The sequence below is a fragment of the Danio rerio genome, chromosome 2, assembly GCF_052040795.2.
Source record: "Danio rerio strain M-AB ecotype USA chromosome 2, GRCz13ab, whole genome shotgun sequence".
Classification (NCBI taxonomy): Eukaryota; Metazoa; Chordata; class Actinopteri; order Cypriniformes; family Danionidae; genus Danio; species Danio rerio.
The window spans coordinates 33,605,731-33,622,410 of record NC_141022.1 but is presented as its reverse complement, the minus strand read 5'-3'; the positions used below and the strand labels follow the sequence as shown (position 1 = coordinate 33,622,410).

The window sequence follows — 16,680 nt, the reverse complement described above, 5'->3', positions numbered from 1 at the left end:
CGCTGTCTGATTGACAATCAGCACCTACATGTGACATGTCAAAATGGCAAGTAGGATGAATCTGTGCCGAATTTTCTAAACGTACGAAAATGTACTATCTGTATTTAGCTATTCGCTTGTACGGTGGCTCTAAACTGTCAAAAAACCTCTAAAAAAAAGCTTTTTCGGACATGACATATTTGTACATGTGTACATCACTGTAACACGTTTTATTCATGACCATTTGAACTGGTTTCAGTCCTTAGCTCTTTTATTTTCATCTTATTTAAATATATTTAACTTGTTTGTTAATTAAATACTATTTTGTTATTTAAACTTTTATTTTTATGCAACAATCAACTTGCATGTTAATTTGCTAATAATTTTTTGCATGCTGATTTATGTGAAATCGTGAATAATATAGGTCTATAATCACCTTGCAATTTTGAAGTTATAGCTTTTTTGCTTTGAGTATAAACTATTTAGTTCATAAGAGCAGTTCAATCTTTTATGAAGTTTACTGTATAAAAATATAACAATTTAAAATATTTAAAATTATCGGCCTATACATATCGGCTATCGGCCTCCAAGTCTGAAGAATTATCGGTTATCGGTATCGGCCAAAAAATCCATATCGGTGCATCCCTAATATATATGCTGTTGAAGTCAGAATTATTAGCCCCCCTTTGAATTTCATTTTTATTTTTTAAATATTTCCCAAATCTTTCACAGTATGTCTGATAATATTTTTTATATGGGGAACTTCTTATTTGTTTTATTTCAGCTAGAATAAAAGCACTTCTCAATTTTTTTAAACACCATTTCAAGGACAAAATTATTAGCCCCTTCAGGCTAATTTTTTTTTCTGATATGCTACCGAACAAACCATTGCTATACGATAACTTGCCTAATTACCCTAATCTGTCTAGTTAACCTAATTACCCAATTAAGCTTTTAAATGTCACTTTAAGCCGTAAAGAAGTGCCTCTAAAAACATATAGTAAAACATTATTTACTATCATCATGACAAAGTTAAAATAAATAAGTTATTAGAGATGAGTTATTAATACTATTATGTTTAGAAATGCTTTATAACATTGTAATTATAAAAATATAACAAAAATATTCCCTTTTTTTGCAATAATTTTGATTAATTTAAATGTGTTATCTTTTTATTTCTAAAGATGTTTGGTGACTGAAATATATCTGTGTTATTCAAATGCACCAAAATATATAGTGTATATTCCAATGACTGTAAAAAATATGGGCACAAACTGTCGCAAAAGACTGCTGAAATTGGAGCCTTGACATGCGCAGAAGGACTGTCTGATGGAGCCAGAGGAGGAGCCGCGAAAATGAGCCGAGCTTCCAACCAAACGCTTTATGTAAAATCAACCACGCCCCCCGAACTTCTCAGCATGCGTTTGCTGTCATATCAACACAAATGGATGTAATAACGTTAACAAATATAAGGGTTTTATATATTCAATCGCGCCAGCTCCGGGCCGCAGCGCATAACCTACTCGCGGCATCGCGGGCTGATTCTGGCTCGCATGCGGCAGCGTCGGCTTGCTCGGCCGCCACATCTGGCTCGATTGACTCGGGCTGGAATCGGGCAGTGAGTCCAGGCATCCAGAGTAGGTCCAGCAGAGGTAGTCAGTCTGAGCTCTGAGGGGTAAGTCTCCGGCAGGCGAGAATCTAACCGGAACTGGCCCGAGTGTATTTTGCTATCTGGGTGGTTAGGCGTATATCAGCAAATTAATAAAGCCCGAAAAAAGCCCTGACCTTAGCGAATAAACAGTGTTCCACCAGGATCATGTATGTCAGAAACTATAGTTTACTGCTGAACTCATTTTGTCATGGTAAAATAACACAGAAATCGAAAAATAACACTTCAGTCTCCTGCCGAAGCTCAGACGCGCTGCTTTGAGAAACTGTCAATCACAGCTGTCAATCACGATGACACGCCCAGCATTAAATTACTGCTAAAAACAAACTGTTTACAAAAATGAAGATCTGCACCTATTTCAGCACAATAACCAGTGCCTTAATCGACCAGAACTATCTTTCGGGACATTTTATTGCAAGTGTAATATTTTTTTTTATTTGGGCTCAAGTCTCCTTCATTAACACGGAGGAGGCGGGCTTTATGACTTGTACTGCAGCAAGCCCATAGGGGGCGATCTAAGGGCCGAGACCTTCACTCAAACGCAGGCTTGCGGCACACTTCTGTTGTCAAAATGCAACAATTATTATGGTGAGCACTGTATATAGTTGTTTTTTTTAATTATGTTTTAATTATGTGTAACAAATTTTTCATTTTATTTCTTATTTTTAAGCTTTGGGAGAAAGTCTTTTCTTTTTTTTGTTTACCTGTTAATAAAAAAAACAGCTTAAGACTCTAGCAAAAGAACTAATATATTATGTGATGTTGCCATGTCAAAGACAAAGAAATCAGTTATTAGACACCAGTTATTAAATCTATTGTAAAGATTTAAAATTGTGCAAAAATATTCTCTCTGTTAAACAGGACTTGGAAAATACTTCATAAAAGAGTAAAAACTTGACATGCAGTGTAAAAATTTTGTCATCAACTATACAGTACAGCTATGTGGAAAAAAGAGACCACATTTTTATTTTGACCGATTGGATTTACAATTTACCGTAATGTGCTTGATTATAACATACATTTTGTTTGTTTTTTCCAAACTATACTGACGGCATTTTTACCTATTTGAAAATAAAAATGTTGTCATTTAGAGCATAAAAGTACAAGTTGTCAAAATAACAACAGATCAGAATTAATTTCTATAGGCAACACAATACCTTTTCCCCACAATATGTGGTAATCTTGATTTTTAAAACATTTATCAGTTTGTTTGTTTGACCAGTTGTAACTTTCTGGGGAAAATGCTCTATATAAGCTAATGCTCTAATTAAGACTCTGAAGAAACAGATCAATCTCAATAAATGAATAAAGTGTTTAAAAAAAGATCTTACTATTGTAGCGGTACCAAATGCTACCACTTTCTGAGGCACAAAGCAAGTGTCTTTCTGCTGAAAATGTACAAGACAATGCCACAATATGACAACAAAAAGCCAAAATGTACAAAAGCAGCATTTCTGTTCACCTCTATTGAAACAAACCACTGACAAAATCTTTCTGGTTTTGTATTATAAGTGTATCAGTCTTCCTACTGAAAGCAGAACCATAAACAAATCTAACAACAATTCACTTCATTATTATTAAACTTCCCTTTTGGAGTGAACCAAGATTTATTTTTTTATTATTGTAGTTTTTTTATGCAAATGCTGCAAGTGAAAAAAAAACTGGAAAAGAGTTTACACTAACATTATATACTTTGAATTCAAGCAGGTTGAGTGGGAAAATCCTTCAAAGTTTAGGTGAGCCATTTAGTCTCAAAAGTTCCTAAATGGTTTCTCTACAAAAAGAGTGAGCTTAGCTAACCAAAGACAGAAGTCAGAGTTTTGTGACCTGTTTAAGTTCAGATGTGACTTTAGGTTCAGAATGTCAGTTAATGTGGATGGATGATAACAGCCTCCTGAGCCTACCTACTGGCCCATATCTATCACCTGGTAACCACTGATAACACCCAATCAATCGAGTGGTGACATTCCAAGTAGGTGATGTTAGCTCATGCCAGATTGAGAGCTGTGGAGAGGTAAGCGTGATCAAACACCCAATAAGCATGCTAGGAGCCCGGCGGCTAATCAGCAGGTCAGTCAGAAATAATAAATGACACCTGTCTTTCTAGTGATTGGGCCGGAGAGACTCCCTTCTTAAGGAGAACGGGAGGAGCAGTCGGGTTAGGAGAGAGCACACACACACACACACACAAAAACCCTGCTACATGTGTGGTGGCATTTAAAATTAATAAAAAGTTTGCTTACCTGAATCGCCGACCATGCCTTCTTCTTCCCTCAACAACAACAAACTTTACTACAAGAGCAAATAGACAAAATGTGAAAGGTCTAATATTTTGAAAGGGGTCTGGCTGCAGACTCAGTGCAGATGCAATTTGAGCTGCCTCCAATGCTTTTTGATGTGCTCACCTAACCCTATAGCCCTCACAATGATGTCACAAGCTCCATTGAGTGCATTGTGTCTGACATTGCATGAGGGATTCACTCTCAGCTTGCATCATAAAGCTGCATCTAGATACTACTGGACATTTTAAAGTTTTAGAGATATAACATTTTATGTTCCTGTTGAAATATTTGATTACGATTTTTTTAAATATAAAAGTGCAGTTGTGCTTCATCAATAGTGCAAATTCCATTTATTTTTCTTAAGTACTAACTTTTGTTTTAAAGGATGTAATCCAGACAACTTTAATAGTTATTTTCTCAGTATTTAGTTTTTTTTTTTGCACCACAGATTTCAGACATTCAAACAGTCATATCTCAGCTGAAAAAATTGCTTATATCCCAAAAATTCATTAAAAAAACTTTATAAATTACAACTTGTACAAAAAACGCTGCAGCCCGCATTATCTCAAAAACTCCCTCTATTTGTCACATCACACCCATTCACTTTTATTTATTTTATTTTATTTTTATTTGAAGAAAAAACCTTGTTACTTCAGAATTTTTTCAATACAATTTATTGCTGAATAAAAATATTATGCTGTATAACTGATTGAGAACTGGATTTTCTTATCCTATAGCCCATTCAACTGTTGCAGAATTGCATTCTTACTATCACCGATTTTTACGTATGCAGTAGCATTGAGATGTAACGTCAGCATTCTTTCAGCATCATCAATAATGTTTATGTCCATGAAAACCTGATATTCTCCCTGCATGGGAGGAAAAACAAAATAAATTAAATTAGTTTCATATCTTCTAACAGACCATATTTTCATTTGCCATTTGTTTACATCTGAAAAAAGTACATTAACACTGCCTGACAAAAGTCTTGTCGTTGATCCCAGTTGTAAGAGCAACAAATAATAACTTGATCATTTATAAAAGTGGTAGAAGGTAGATTTTCTGATGAATCATCTGTTGAACTGCATCCCAATCATCGCACATACTGCAGAGGACCAATTGGAACCTGCATAGAGCTGGGGTTACATTCAGTATGGGGGCGTACGATCGATCTGCAGAGTGGATGGCAACATCAACAGCCTGAAGTAGCAAGACAATTGTGCAGCCCAATGCATTACAAACCACAAAAAAAGGGCAAATTCTTTAGCAGGATAGCGCTGCTCCTCGTACTTCAGCCTCCACATCAAAGTTCCTGAAAGCAAAGAAGGTCAATGTGCACCAGGATTGGCCAGCCCAGTCACCAGAAATGAACATTATTGAGCCTGTCTGGAATAAAATGGAGAAGGCATTAAAGATGAATCCAAAGAATCTTGATGAACTCTGGGAGTCCTGCAAGAACGCCTTCTTTGCCATTCCAGACGTTTATATATTAATAAGTGATATGAGTCATTGCAGAGACATATGGATGCAGTCCTCCAAGCTTATGGGAGTCATACACAATTATTTTTCCACTGCACCATGCTTTTATATTCTATACTGTATATTATTTCTGTTAAGTGACAAGACTTTTGTCTAAGGAAAGTTAAACATTACTGTGCTAATTAAATAATTAAAAAACAAGGCATAATCATATTTTGTTTTGTTTGGTAAAATGAGTGTAACCTAGAGGCATTTGCCTTTCATATAAACCACTCCTGATACCAAATGATCAACTAGAAGTCAAGTTATTATTTGTTGATCCTAAAACTTGGATAGCTGACAAGACCTTCGTCAGGTAGTTTACAAGCCATAAAAGCCATGGCTTTGTTATGCAACATCAAGCCAATTTATAGGTACAGAAAGAAAATGGTCTTGAAATCTCACCTGAAGAATTAAAAAAGACTTTCTCTTCCAATAAATTGAACAGGTTTCATGCAATGTTTCTGAAACAAAGAAGTGTACAATATCAATAGTCCTGCATCACTGCAACAAAAGACAAAGTGTATAGTGTGGTAAAACTAACATGTACCTCCTTTAATGATGTAACAGATTTTGACGTCCTCACAAAGAACATATGGCTGTTTGTATTCCAACAAGAGCTGATTTTTGAAGTAAACACGGGCATGAAATCCAGCACTAGCAGGTGTGAACACTAAATGACATAATAATTATAGTAATTGTTATTATTATAACAAATTTACACAATAACAATGTTACAAAGGAAACTTTTAGGAAAGAAAGCATAAAAATGATTACAACTGCGAGAAGGAAAATATAAACACAAAGTAAATATTCAGGGGCATTCAGATATCATAAACTTACTTGGGATTATTGTGTACGTGAGAGAAAACGTGCTTTTTCTGTAAGAGCAGGGGTAAGAAGATACTGACAGGTAATACAGTGGCCCTGATTAACAAACAGAGAGTTTTTAATGACATAAAAAAAAATACAGTTCAAACAGAATCATGTTAAAACAATTATCATGCAAAGCAGGTTTAGCCAAGATAATCCACTTGAAATATATATATATATATATATATATATATATATATATATATATATATATATATATATATATATATATATATATATATATATATATATTAATTTATCGTAAATACTTTTAATAAATAAGAAATATATGAAGAGTTTAGATACCTCTGAGTGCCATCTGAAAATTTCTTCTAAAATGAACCATTATTCTCAGACTCCTTTGTGTAGTTTCAATAATTTCACTTTTATGCCAAGAATAGGTTCTTGGCATTGCCTTTAGAGTGAAATAGCTAAACATAAACAAAGGATTTTGAGATAAATTATCATTTTAGAAGAAAATTTCAGACGTCACAGAGGTTTTTGTATCTGAACTCTTCATATAATAAATACAGTAAATACTTGTTTTAGGGGCAGCCTTGTGGCGCAGTGAGTAGGACAATCGCCTCACACAGCAAGACGGTTGCTGGTTCGAGCCCCGGCTGGGTCAGTTGGCATTTCTGTGTGGAGTTTGCATGTTCTCCCTATGTTTGCGTGGGTTACCTCTGGGTGCCCCACAATCCAAAGACATGTGCTACAGGTGAATTTGGTAAGCTAAATTCTCCATAGTGTATGAGTGTATGGATGTCCCAGTGATGGGTTGCAGCTGGAAGAGGACCCGCTTCATAAAACATATGCTGTATAAGTAGGCAGTTTATTCTGCTGTGGCAACCACTGATGAATTAAGGGATTAAGCCGAAAAGAAAATTAATTAATTCTTGTTTTTTCTCTTTACTGTTTATATAATATAGTCGATACACATCACTTTGTTACAGAATGCAATGATATTTACTATTTAAAATACTGTGATAATTAGGAAAAGCATAGCAAAACAACTGAAGAATGAAGATCTTGAAGTTTTAGCATAACAGTCTGAAAACGCATATCAGAACCTTGTTTTCAGCGGAGTCAATAAACATTTCTACACTGTTTTAGTTAACTACCTTTAACGTAAACGAAGTTGCTTTTTATTACAGCTGTGCTCTTTACAGTATGTTTATGAGTTTCAGGCACCCTTTTGCCTGAGATGGTTCTCTGTGTGCCTCACCTGTTCCCGTTCTGTAATTGTGATTACCTCTTATGGTATCTGTCTATAGTGTATACATGCCTGTAGTAAACAACTAGTTGTTATAGTTGTATTTAAACTAAGGCTGCACAATAAATCATTTCAGCATCAACATAGCAAATGTGCGAATGTGCAAAAGCATTGTAGAATCTGCAATGTTTAGTTTGAATTATAATTAACCAACAAAGTTTAACCCTACTACAGTGAACAAATGTATTTAAAGGCATGCGACTAAAATTTCAAGCTAATTCAAACCATTGGGGCACAAGAAATTATAAAATATAGCTTTAAAAAAATTTTATCTTATTTTTTATTACATTTGTTATTTTAAATTTGATTGCATTACATTATTATATTACATTTCACTTCAATAATGTTAGAATATCCAGAAAACCATAAATGACTTTCTATTTATTTAGTATCTACTATCATATTCATTTATGCTTGTAATTTGTTCACTCAAAAACTATTTTTAGATCTTGTTCAATCTGTACTTACTCTTAATGAGCGGAATTGACACAATTCTTGAGATTTTGGGCAGGATAACCTAATTGTTTTAAGTTCCATCAACTTAAATTTGTAAAAACAATTAAGTTAACAAACATTTTGTGTTGGGAAAACATGAAGGAATTGCATGGAACCCTGCATTTTCTACAGTGTTCATTATACTTTATATAATTATTTAAATCTTTACATAACAATAAATGCACTCCCTACAAAATTATCACAATGTAAAATGCAAAACCTTTTAAAATAGTTATTTAAATCATCGTGTGAAACTACATTTATATCGCAATATGCAATCGCAGAAAAACAAAAATATTGCAATGTCATGTTTTTTTCCAAATCGTGCAGCCCATTTTTATTTCTGACTCACTCAGTTGCTAGATTGCTGTTATAAACATTTTTTGATGGAAAAAATCTCAACAGCTCAATAAACTGCTAATTTTGATCTAAAACAAACCAAAAAGGATAATTTAGCAATTAGTTTTGTACATTGAAAGTTCATTACAAGCACATTGTTTAAGAAAAACAAAGTGTAACTCACCTTCGTAGCTGTACCAAAAACTAAAATCCTCTGAAGAACACAATAATGTTCTCTCGGAAAAGGCAGAGGACACACAAGGCACTGCCACAATATAAAAAATTAAAATTGAAGTGTACAAATACATATTAACTCTGAAAAAAGCTAGCAAGATGTCTGAAAAGAGCCTTAATTCCTAATCAAAATTATAATCTGCTTTACAGTAAAAAGTCCTCTTTAGATGGAAAGATCAGTGATTTTTCAATGTACAAACAGCACTGGGTCGTGGGAATAAGGAACTATCTGAGAACAGATATTAGGCTATGAGATAAAACCATGAAAAAAATCAGGAAATACACAGAATGTGTGTGCAGATAGTACTGTAAATACAACTTTACATTTATTTACACTTTTATACATGACAAATATACCAGATGACAAGTGATGCCTGCCAATATTCAATACGTTACAATGCTGCACTGAAATTATTTTAAAAATACTACTAAACATCTTGGTTATTCACCAGTATTATATACACAAGTTAATTTTTATCTGGTTTGCTGAAGTCATCCATGTCAAAGGAAAACGGACGGTCATAACCCATAAGGTGGTTGTAATCATGTGGCAGAGAAAAATGCATCGGGTTGACCAGCATAGAGCGTTTCTTGGCATAAAAACTAGTAAACATCCGGCTCACGTCAGGGATCGTGACGTCACTCTGATGAAACACAGTCCGTTTCTCCAATAGGACAGCGCTGTAAGTGATGGCCGTGTACATGTCCGTCTCCTTGTTGTGGTACAGGCGTATGACATAGCCTTTGGTGATGAAGTGGAGGAGAGCAGGAGTCAAAAATGTGAAGAAACCTATAACGCCACAAAAAGCCACTTGCAGTGCCAAGCTGTTCACACCCATGCCTGTTTTCATGAGGACAAACGGCATCACACAGAGACTAAACATACTGCTGGAATAGGAAAAAAGCTTCACACCTTCAACAAAAGAGCAGATTTGCACAATTAAGTTGGAGATCTGACAATAACTTGTCATTGGTTGGTTGTATTTTACATTATAGGTGGTATATTTACCGCGGATAGCTTTTCCCAGGTTTCCCGAGTAAATTAGATCTCCATCTTCTGATTGGACTGGTGAGGAATTGTACCATCTTACAGCACAACATGACTGAACCTATGAAAATAAAAACAAGTGAGAAAAGCACTTTTGAACATGGCGATCCAGAAAATGTTTTGATTAATTCACTATAACAGTACAATCCCACTTTATAATTAACTCCCAAGTAGAGGTCAATATATGCTGCAGTTTTGATGGTTAGGATCTGTAAGTCTTTTAGGTTTTTGGCTGCATTTATTTGACTTATGAGTCGATACAAACAGTAAACCTGTAAAACAATACATAAATATAGAATAAGTGTTTCTATGTGAACGCTGTACATTTTAAAATATAATTTATTCCTGTCATTCAAAACTGAATTTTTAACATCATTATGCCAGTCTTCAGTGTCAAATTATCTACAAAAATGATTATAATACGCTGCTCATAAAAGAATGTTTGATTATAATTAATTATTTTAAGAAAACTGTATTAAGTATTTGATTTTTTTTTTAAATACATATACATATATATATATATATATATATATATATATATATATATATATATATATATATATATATACAGATATATATCAGAGGCTTTAAATAAATCAAAAGTGACAATACAGATATTTACAATGTTGGAAAAGATTTTTAAAAATGTATGTATTTAAACTATTATTTAGAGTTTTTTATTCATCAAGGAATCATAAAAAGTAAAATGGTCCTACAAAAATATTCATAATAATTTAACAAATCTGCTTATTGGAATAATTTCTGATGGATCACATGACACTGAAGCCTGGAGTAATATGCTGAAAATTCAGCTTTGAGGCACAGAAAAAAAATGATATATATATATATATATATATATATATATATATATATATATATATATATATATATATATATATATATATATATATATATATATCAAGAAGCAATTATTTTAAACACGAAAAATTAATAGTACACCATTTTTACAATGTTTCTGTTATTATTATTATTATATATTATTATCAAATAAATACAGCCTTGCAGGACAAATGATAAATCCTACATTTTTAAATTGCAAAGATTTTTAAATATATTTGAATATTTACAATGTGAACATGACAGCGTTCCACATTTTAAAATGAAAAACATATAATAATAGTATATTAAACGTACTTGAAATTTCTACAAATCAATGTTTTAAAAGGCAAAATGTTTCACTTCTCAGTCAACTAATGAAAACATAAAAAAATATATTTTATATACAGTCAGCAGACCTTAACAACCTTCATAAAGGTTAAACAAACAGTATTTAATACCATCCAACGTTACTATGTACCTTATTTGCATGTGCTTTTAAAAATGACCTTCGCATTACATGCAGCAAATCATCCTGCCTTGTCAAAAGTGCAACCCGAGAACTGCAAACATTCCCATCGCTGAGGGATGCTGAACGAACCCCGATCTGGACATTTCTGATGATCTGTTGCTGTATTTTTGACAAACGCCGCAACCCGTGTAAAATCCCAACCTGGTACATTTTATCATGTGGAGTTCTCCCACTTCCTTACACGGCAAGATGACTAAACACACCGGAAGCAATTTGATCAGCGAACGTATACGTGTGCTTTAAATTGCGATGTTTAACTACATTATGTACTGCACAAAATCTCACAGTTGTCAGAAAGTATATATACAAAAAATTACATTTTAAGGCAATTAAAACCAAGAATATAATGGCGTGTTACTAATATATTAACCGCAATGAGAAGGACTCTTAATTTTTAATCTCCGACTGACAATTGCTTCCTGTTGACTGCACTGACAACAGAAGGAGCAGCTGCCAGAAGAACAGAAGCTCACCGGAGAAAAAAAGACGCTGACAAAAATCTGTTTTGAGCTGTTCGACTGTATTGAGGTGAAATATTATATCGTGTATTTAATAATGACTATTTAATTTAGATTCCAGCAAATGCTAATAAAATTATTTAATGAAAAATAATCATTTGTTCAGAGCGATTAGGCTAACAGCAAAGGTAGCTCATTGCTTTACGTTGATTTACTGTAACGTTACTACATCAAGTTGTAATGTCTCCAAAACGATCCCCTTTTTAATAGAACGCAGATCATATTTTTGTCATGAACATACAATATATATGTGCTCTTTAATGTTACAACATGTTTTAGTACGTTAACTGTTGATTTATTTCTTTATAATTCCACAGAGAGACGAGGAAAGGCTGTAACAGTTAAAATGGGTAAGACATTCTAAGTTTTAGTGAACGTGAACATTGAATACCTTTCCTAAAATACTCTATTAATTTGATTAAGGTGGATGGTCACGGTTAAACTCTGATGATATGATATACTAGTAGTTAAGCCTTTACAGGTCTTTAAGTTGTCGTTGCTCAAGGCCCTAACAATTTAAGACTAGAAACTTGTGGTATTAAATGTTGTGCTTTTGATTAAATATAAAATCATATTCAAAATAAGTATAACATATTAAAATACATTTACTTTATGCCCAATTAACGCATTAAATCTTTTCAGAGGAGCTGAATTAAGTAAATTTAAGTGAATTTACACTTTAAACAAGCTCAAATTCTCTTTCTGTGCGGGTGATACAAAATTACCGTTTGAGATGAGATTATTTCTTTCTGAGTTTATTGGGAGATATTTACTTTTGTTTGTATCATAACTTAAATAAATTGATCAGTTAAACAGAAAAAAAACAGAAAACAGGTTTATTATAACATTATTATTACATAAGACCTTACCTTGTGTAATTTTGCTTCTCGTTTTGTGTAAATATTACTGGATTTAGGAACAGTTTAGGAGTTCAGCCTTTATTTGTAAAATGCAATAAAAATGTTATGACATTGTTACATATTTATCTAAGCTCTGAAATGTTGCCAGTACAGCACAATCTTGATGGCTGTTTAACATTTAAAGGCATAATATGTTATATTTTTCTGTTAAAATTTCCTCTCAAACATTGTTATATATTTTGCTGACTTATATACTTGCATAATGACAAGTGTTTATTAGAATATTTAAATCCAGAGAAATAAGCAATTTTAACGAGTGACATAGATCAAGACCCGTGTAGCCATGCTAATGACGTCACACACCTTCAATTTCTGGTTTGATTTACTGGGAAACACCAAAGAAGCTTTAATATGTTGTGTTTCATTAGACTGTACAGAACAGCTATTAGTATGATGAAACAGCGCTGCATCTTCCTGACATCATCAAGACCAGCAGAACTGTAAGCTAGGGCTGAACGATAGTGGAAAAATTTGACATTGTGATATATATATTTTTTTCTCTGAGATATAAATACAATTTCACCAATGGACTTTAATAGCTTTATTTGCAAAGTCCTTACTTTAGATTGATTGGGGTGATTCTCTAGGGCAGTGAAATATAAATATATTTTATGTAATTTATTGTATACATAAAATAAACACACTACAGTCGTAAATAAACACAATGGACAAATATCAAAGATAAATAAACTGGAGAGAGTGTAACAGTATCAGGTACAAAACTTGAAGAATCAAATTGAAAATAACATTGCATAGCCTTCATCATGTAAATAGTTTAATAAAAATTAATCTCTATTAAACTTGTTTATGTACTACTTACATGTTTTAATCTCTCTTAAAATGCTAACATAGTCACAGCACAGGCCTTAAAAACACATGCAGATGATAAGCTTTTCACTCTATTATGGTTCAATTCTTCAGTGTCTCCACAAATCTCCTGTCTTTTGACCTGTGGTTTCTGCTCAACCTTAATCCCAACTCAAAATTGCATGTCTTGTGATGTGACTATTGCGTACGCACACATTGTGATATTGATGTTCAAACAATATATTGTGGAGCTCCACCATAAGCGGTGGACTGTGGCATAGTAAAATCTCAGCTGTTCCTGTGCTGCATTGTGCTCATCTCTCATTTGCTTCAGCGTTCTAGTTTTACTTTGACAGCTTTCAGGCTTACTCTGCTTGAATACTTTAGCTTTTGATTCCTGTGGGATGTAATGAAGACAACAACTCCCATGATTCCACACTCAGTCACGGCATCATCAAACTATAGCTGCGTCCCAAATCGCATACTTATGCACTATTCTACGCCCTTTTGTAGTTTAAAGAGTGTAAGTAGCGCGTTCACACTGAAAACTCTAAAAATAATAAGTGCACTTTAATTACCCAGATGATGCACTCATTTAACCGGTAAAATGAAGTGTGGAATGATGAACACTTCACGCACTCAACGACTGCAGCTTTGCTCACGTAGTGGAAGGGGCGGAGCTTTCGGGTGCACATTGAATAACTTATTTATTTTAGATGGTGAAAGCAAAATTCTCCCACGAGAGTGATTATAGCGCCTCCCGATGGTGAATGTGGTTATACTCATGACAGGTATTATTTGATAATTTGGTCATTTATTTCACTCATTTGGCAACCGTCAAACATCATCAGGGAAACGGTTAAAATTTCCGCTTAGTAAAAAAACATTAGTGCTACATTTGGGACGAAACTACAGTCATATACTATGCTGTTGAGTGTGTAAGTGCATAAGTACATGGTTCATGAGTGCATAGTGTATAGTGTGCCATTTGAGACGCAGCTTTTGTCATTATTGTGAATACGCGGCCTCTAGTGGCTGAAATGACATACAATACCTATAAAGAACATAATAATCATTCATTAAATGGTCATCAAGTCTTATATTAAGATTCATATAACCTGCAGAAACTCTTTGATTTATAGTGTATAATCACAGTCATTTATTTTAGACAGCGAAGAAAAGACCTATGGTGGCTGTGAAGGGCCAGATGCCATGTATGTGAAACTGATCTCCTCAGATGGCCATGAGTTTATTGTGAAGCGAGAACATGCTCTGACATCTGGAACAATTAAAGCTATGCTTAGTGGTCCTGGTAAGTATTGGTTACAAAAGCAGTTTGAATCACTATGGAATGACAATTTAAGTTACATCTGTAATATACTTATATCCAGCAGTAATTATTTAGCGTACTCTTTTTCCATTTGTGTAGTGATTTAGTTTCTTTGTTACATTGTTACATTGGTTTGTCTCTGTTTTTCAGGCCAGTTTGCTGAGAACGAAACAAATGAAGTCAACTTTCGAGAGATCCCATCTCACGTTCTTTCCAAAGTGTGCATGTACTTTACTTACAAAGTTCGCTATACCAATAGTTCAACAGAAATCCCAGAATTTCCTATTGCTCCAGAGATTGCGCTGGAGCTTTTGATGGCTGCAAACTTCTTAGATTGTTAAACATTAAAAAAGCACACATATACACATCTGGCTGCAGAATAAATATGAAAAGCAAAATATCATTGTTTTTTTATTGCTTTTAAATATTATTAGGTTTGAAAACCAAATTGTTCTATTTAATCTGCATTTCTTTCACCGTTCCTAAAAATTAGTGGATATCTTAAGTTATTTTTGTCTTACTTTTTATCTTTTAAAGCTCTGACCCAGTATTAACTTGCATTAATTTAGATGCACGAGTGATGTTTTCCAATTTCAATGTTTTCATGACTAGAGTCAACAGGGCAGCAATGTTATTTTATGATGTAACAATTTCAGCCGAAATAGATTTGTCATGCCTTTTCTGCATGTGGATTGATCAGACAGGAGTCTTGTAATTGTCCACAGCAGTCATTCATCAGTTGTTTAATGAATAAAATTAGCTGTTCTTGAAAATAGTTTGTTCATTCATTTCAGTCTGGTTTGTGCATTTATTATTTACTTAAAACTAATGTTAAGATTCCTCCTTTACCTCTTACATTAGGCAAAAATAAAAAGTCCTCCCATTTGTCATCGATGAAAGAATATTTCTGAAATTGAATAACACAAGTATATGTTTAGGTGGATTTACTATAATAAGAGGAGATCCTGCAGTTATTTTTTATGTATGATCCAATTTTCAGTAAATCCGCATTTATTTATAAAGTTGTAAACTTTTTAATAGTAAGCTCTACAATATTATATCTGTGCATATACTTTAGATTAGTCAGTACTGAAGCCAAATCTGGAGCTTATCCAACAAAATATCTTAACATAATGTTCCAAAGACTAGAACACCCAAATGTATATGTTATAGAAAAATATTAAATACAAATCTAAAAAAGAGGAAAAATCAAGAAAGGCAAAAAAAAAAGTGAAATTAAGTTGAAATTTTGTAGGTTGTAATTTTTAGTTGCAGTAATTTGCTTGAATTTAATTGTATGTATTGTACCAAAATACATTGTCTATATTCACTGATAAAGGGATTAAAAATTCGTTTTCAATATGGGGTGTTAGTGTGTATGTGTGTGTGTGTGTGGTCCAAATATGGACAACAAACTACTGATGGAAGTTCAACTAAATGAACATTTAGAGCATAAAGAACCGAAATTGGTCAAAACTCAAAGTAAGAAATGGAAGTTTTGTTTTCAAAACTATCTATATTCATTTTTAGAGAACACAATACCAGTGGTTTAACTTAAGAAGAGATAAAAAGGCAATGCTTGGCAAAAAATCCTGATTTTCCTGACTGTATAACAGATTCATATCACTAAGCTAAAGGATTTTAGTATCTTCACAGCCTACCACTGTCAAAAAAAATAGGGTTAGGCCTCAACAGAGAAGTAGGTGTGTGAGAAAACCTGACAAACATCTTGAAACACAACCTAAAATATCTGAACAATGTTTTTAGGTGTGGTAACCATAATGTGTGTGTGTGTATGCGTGTGCGCGCATGTGTGTGTGTAAAGTTGAATTCAGAATTATTAGCCCCCCTTTTAATTTATTTTTTTTCTTTTTAAATATATTTCCCAAATTATGTTTAACAGAGCAAGGAAATTTTCACAGTATGTCTTATAATATTTGTTTTCTTCTGGAGGAAAAGATTTTCTTTTTTAATTTTTTAAAACCATTTTAAGGACAAAGTTATCAGCCCATTTAAGAATTTTTTG

The 16,680-nt window shown here is 33.3% G+C and overlaps 2 protein-coding genes and 1 long non-coding RNA gene across 3 annotated transcripts; 1 reads left to right on the top strand and 2 right to left on the bottom strand.

The window, feature by feature from the left end:
* Positions 1 to 4,594: 4,594 nt before the first annotated feature.
* LOC137487876 (uncharacterized) lies at positions 4,595 to 8,743 on the bottom strand. The gene is made up of 4 exons (XR_015478607.1): positions 8,613 to 8,743; positions 6,292 to 6,375; positions 5,999 to 6,121; positions 4,595 to 5,912 (listed from the first exon to the last, which is right to left on the bottom strand). It is a non-coding gene; the product is annotated as an uncharacterized LOC137487876 (long non-coding RNA).
* A 223-nt stretch (positions 8,744 to 8,966) lies between these two features.
* On the bottom strand, positions 8,967 to 11,239 carry tmem70 (transmembrane protein 70). Its single transcript, XM_087240971.1, has 3 exons — positions 11,029 to 11,239; positions 9,672 to 9,771; positions 8,967 to 9,575 (listed from the first exon to the last, which is right to left on the bottom strand). The coding sequence occupies exons 1-3, from the start codon at positions 11,227 to 11,229 to the stop codon at positions 9,130 to 9,132; spliced, it is 747 nt and encodes a 248-aa protein (XP_087097097.1). The 5' UTR covers positions 11,230 to 11,239; the 3' UTR covers positions 8,967 to 9,129.
* Positions 11,240 to 11,518: 279 nt separating this feature from the next.
* elocb (elongin C paralog b) lies at positions 11,519 to 15,427 on the top strand. The gene is given in 4 exon segments (NM_001002440.2): positions 11,519 to 11,607; positions 11,915 to 11,947; positions 14,493 to 14,636; positions 14,805 to 15,427. Coding segments are annotated over 3 exon segments (339 nt in total). The 5' UTR covers positions 11,519 to 11,607; positions 11,915 to 11,943; the 3' UTR covers positions 14,996 to 15,427.
* The last annotated feature ends 1,253 nt before the right edge of the window (positions 15,428 to 16,680 follow it).

Excerpts from the sequence above, each read along its gene's own strand:
- tmem70 (XM_087240971.1), bottom strand. The coding sequence starts at position 11,229 with ATGTACCAGGTTGGGATTTTACACGGGTTGCGGCGTTTGTCAAAAATA. Across the intron at positions 9,772-11,028 it reads TAAAAGCACATGCAAATAAG|GTTCAGTCATGTTGTGCTGT; the intron begins GTACATAGTAAC and ends TTATTTTCATAG. Across the intron at positions 9,576-9,671 it reads CCTGGGAAAAGCTATCCGCG|GTGTGAAGCTTTTTTCCTAT; the intron begins GTAAATATACCA and ends CTTTTGTTGAAG.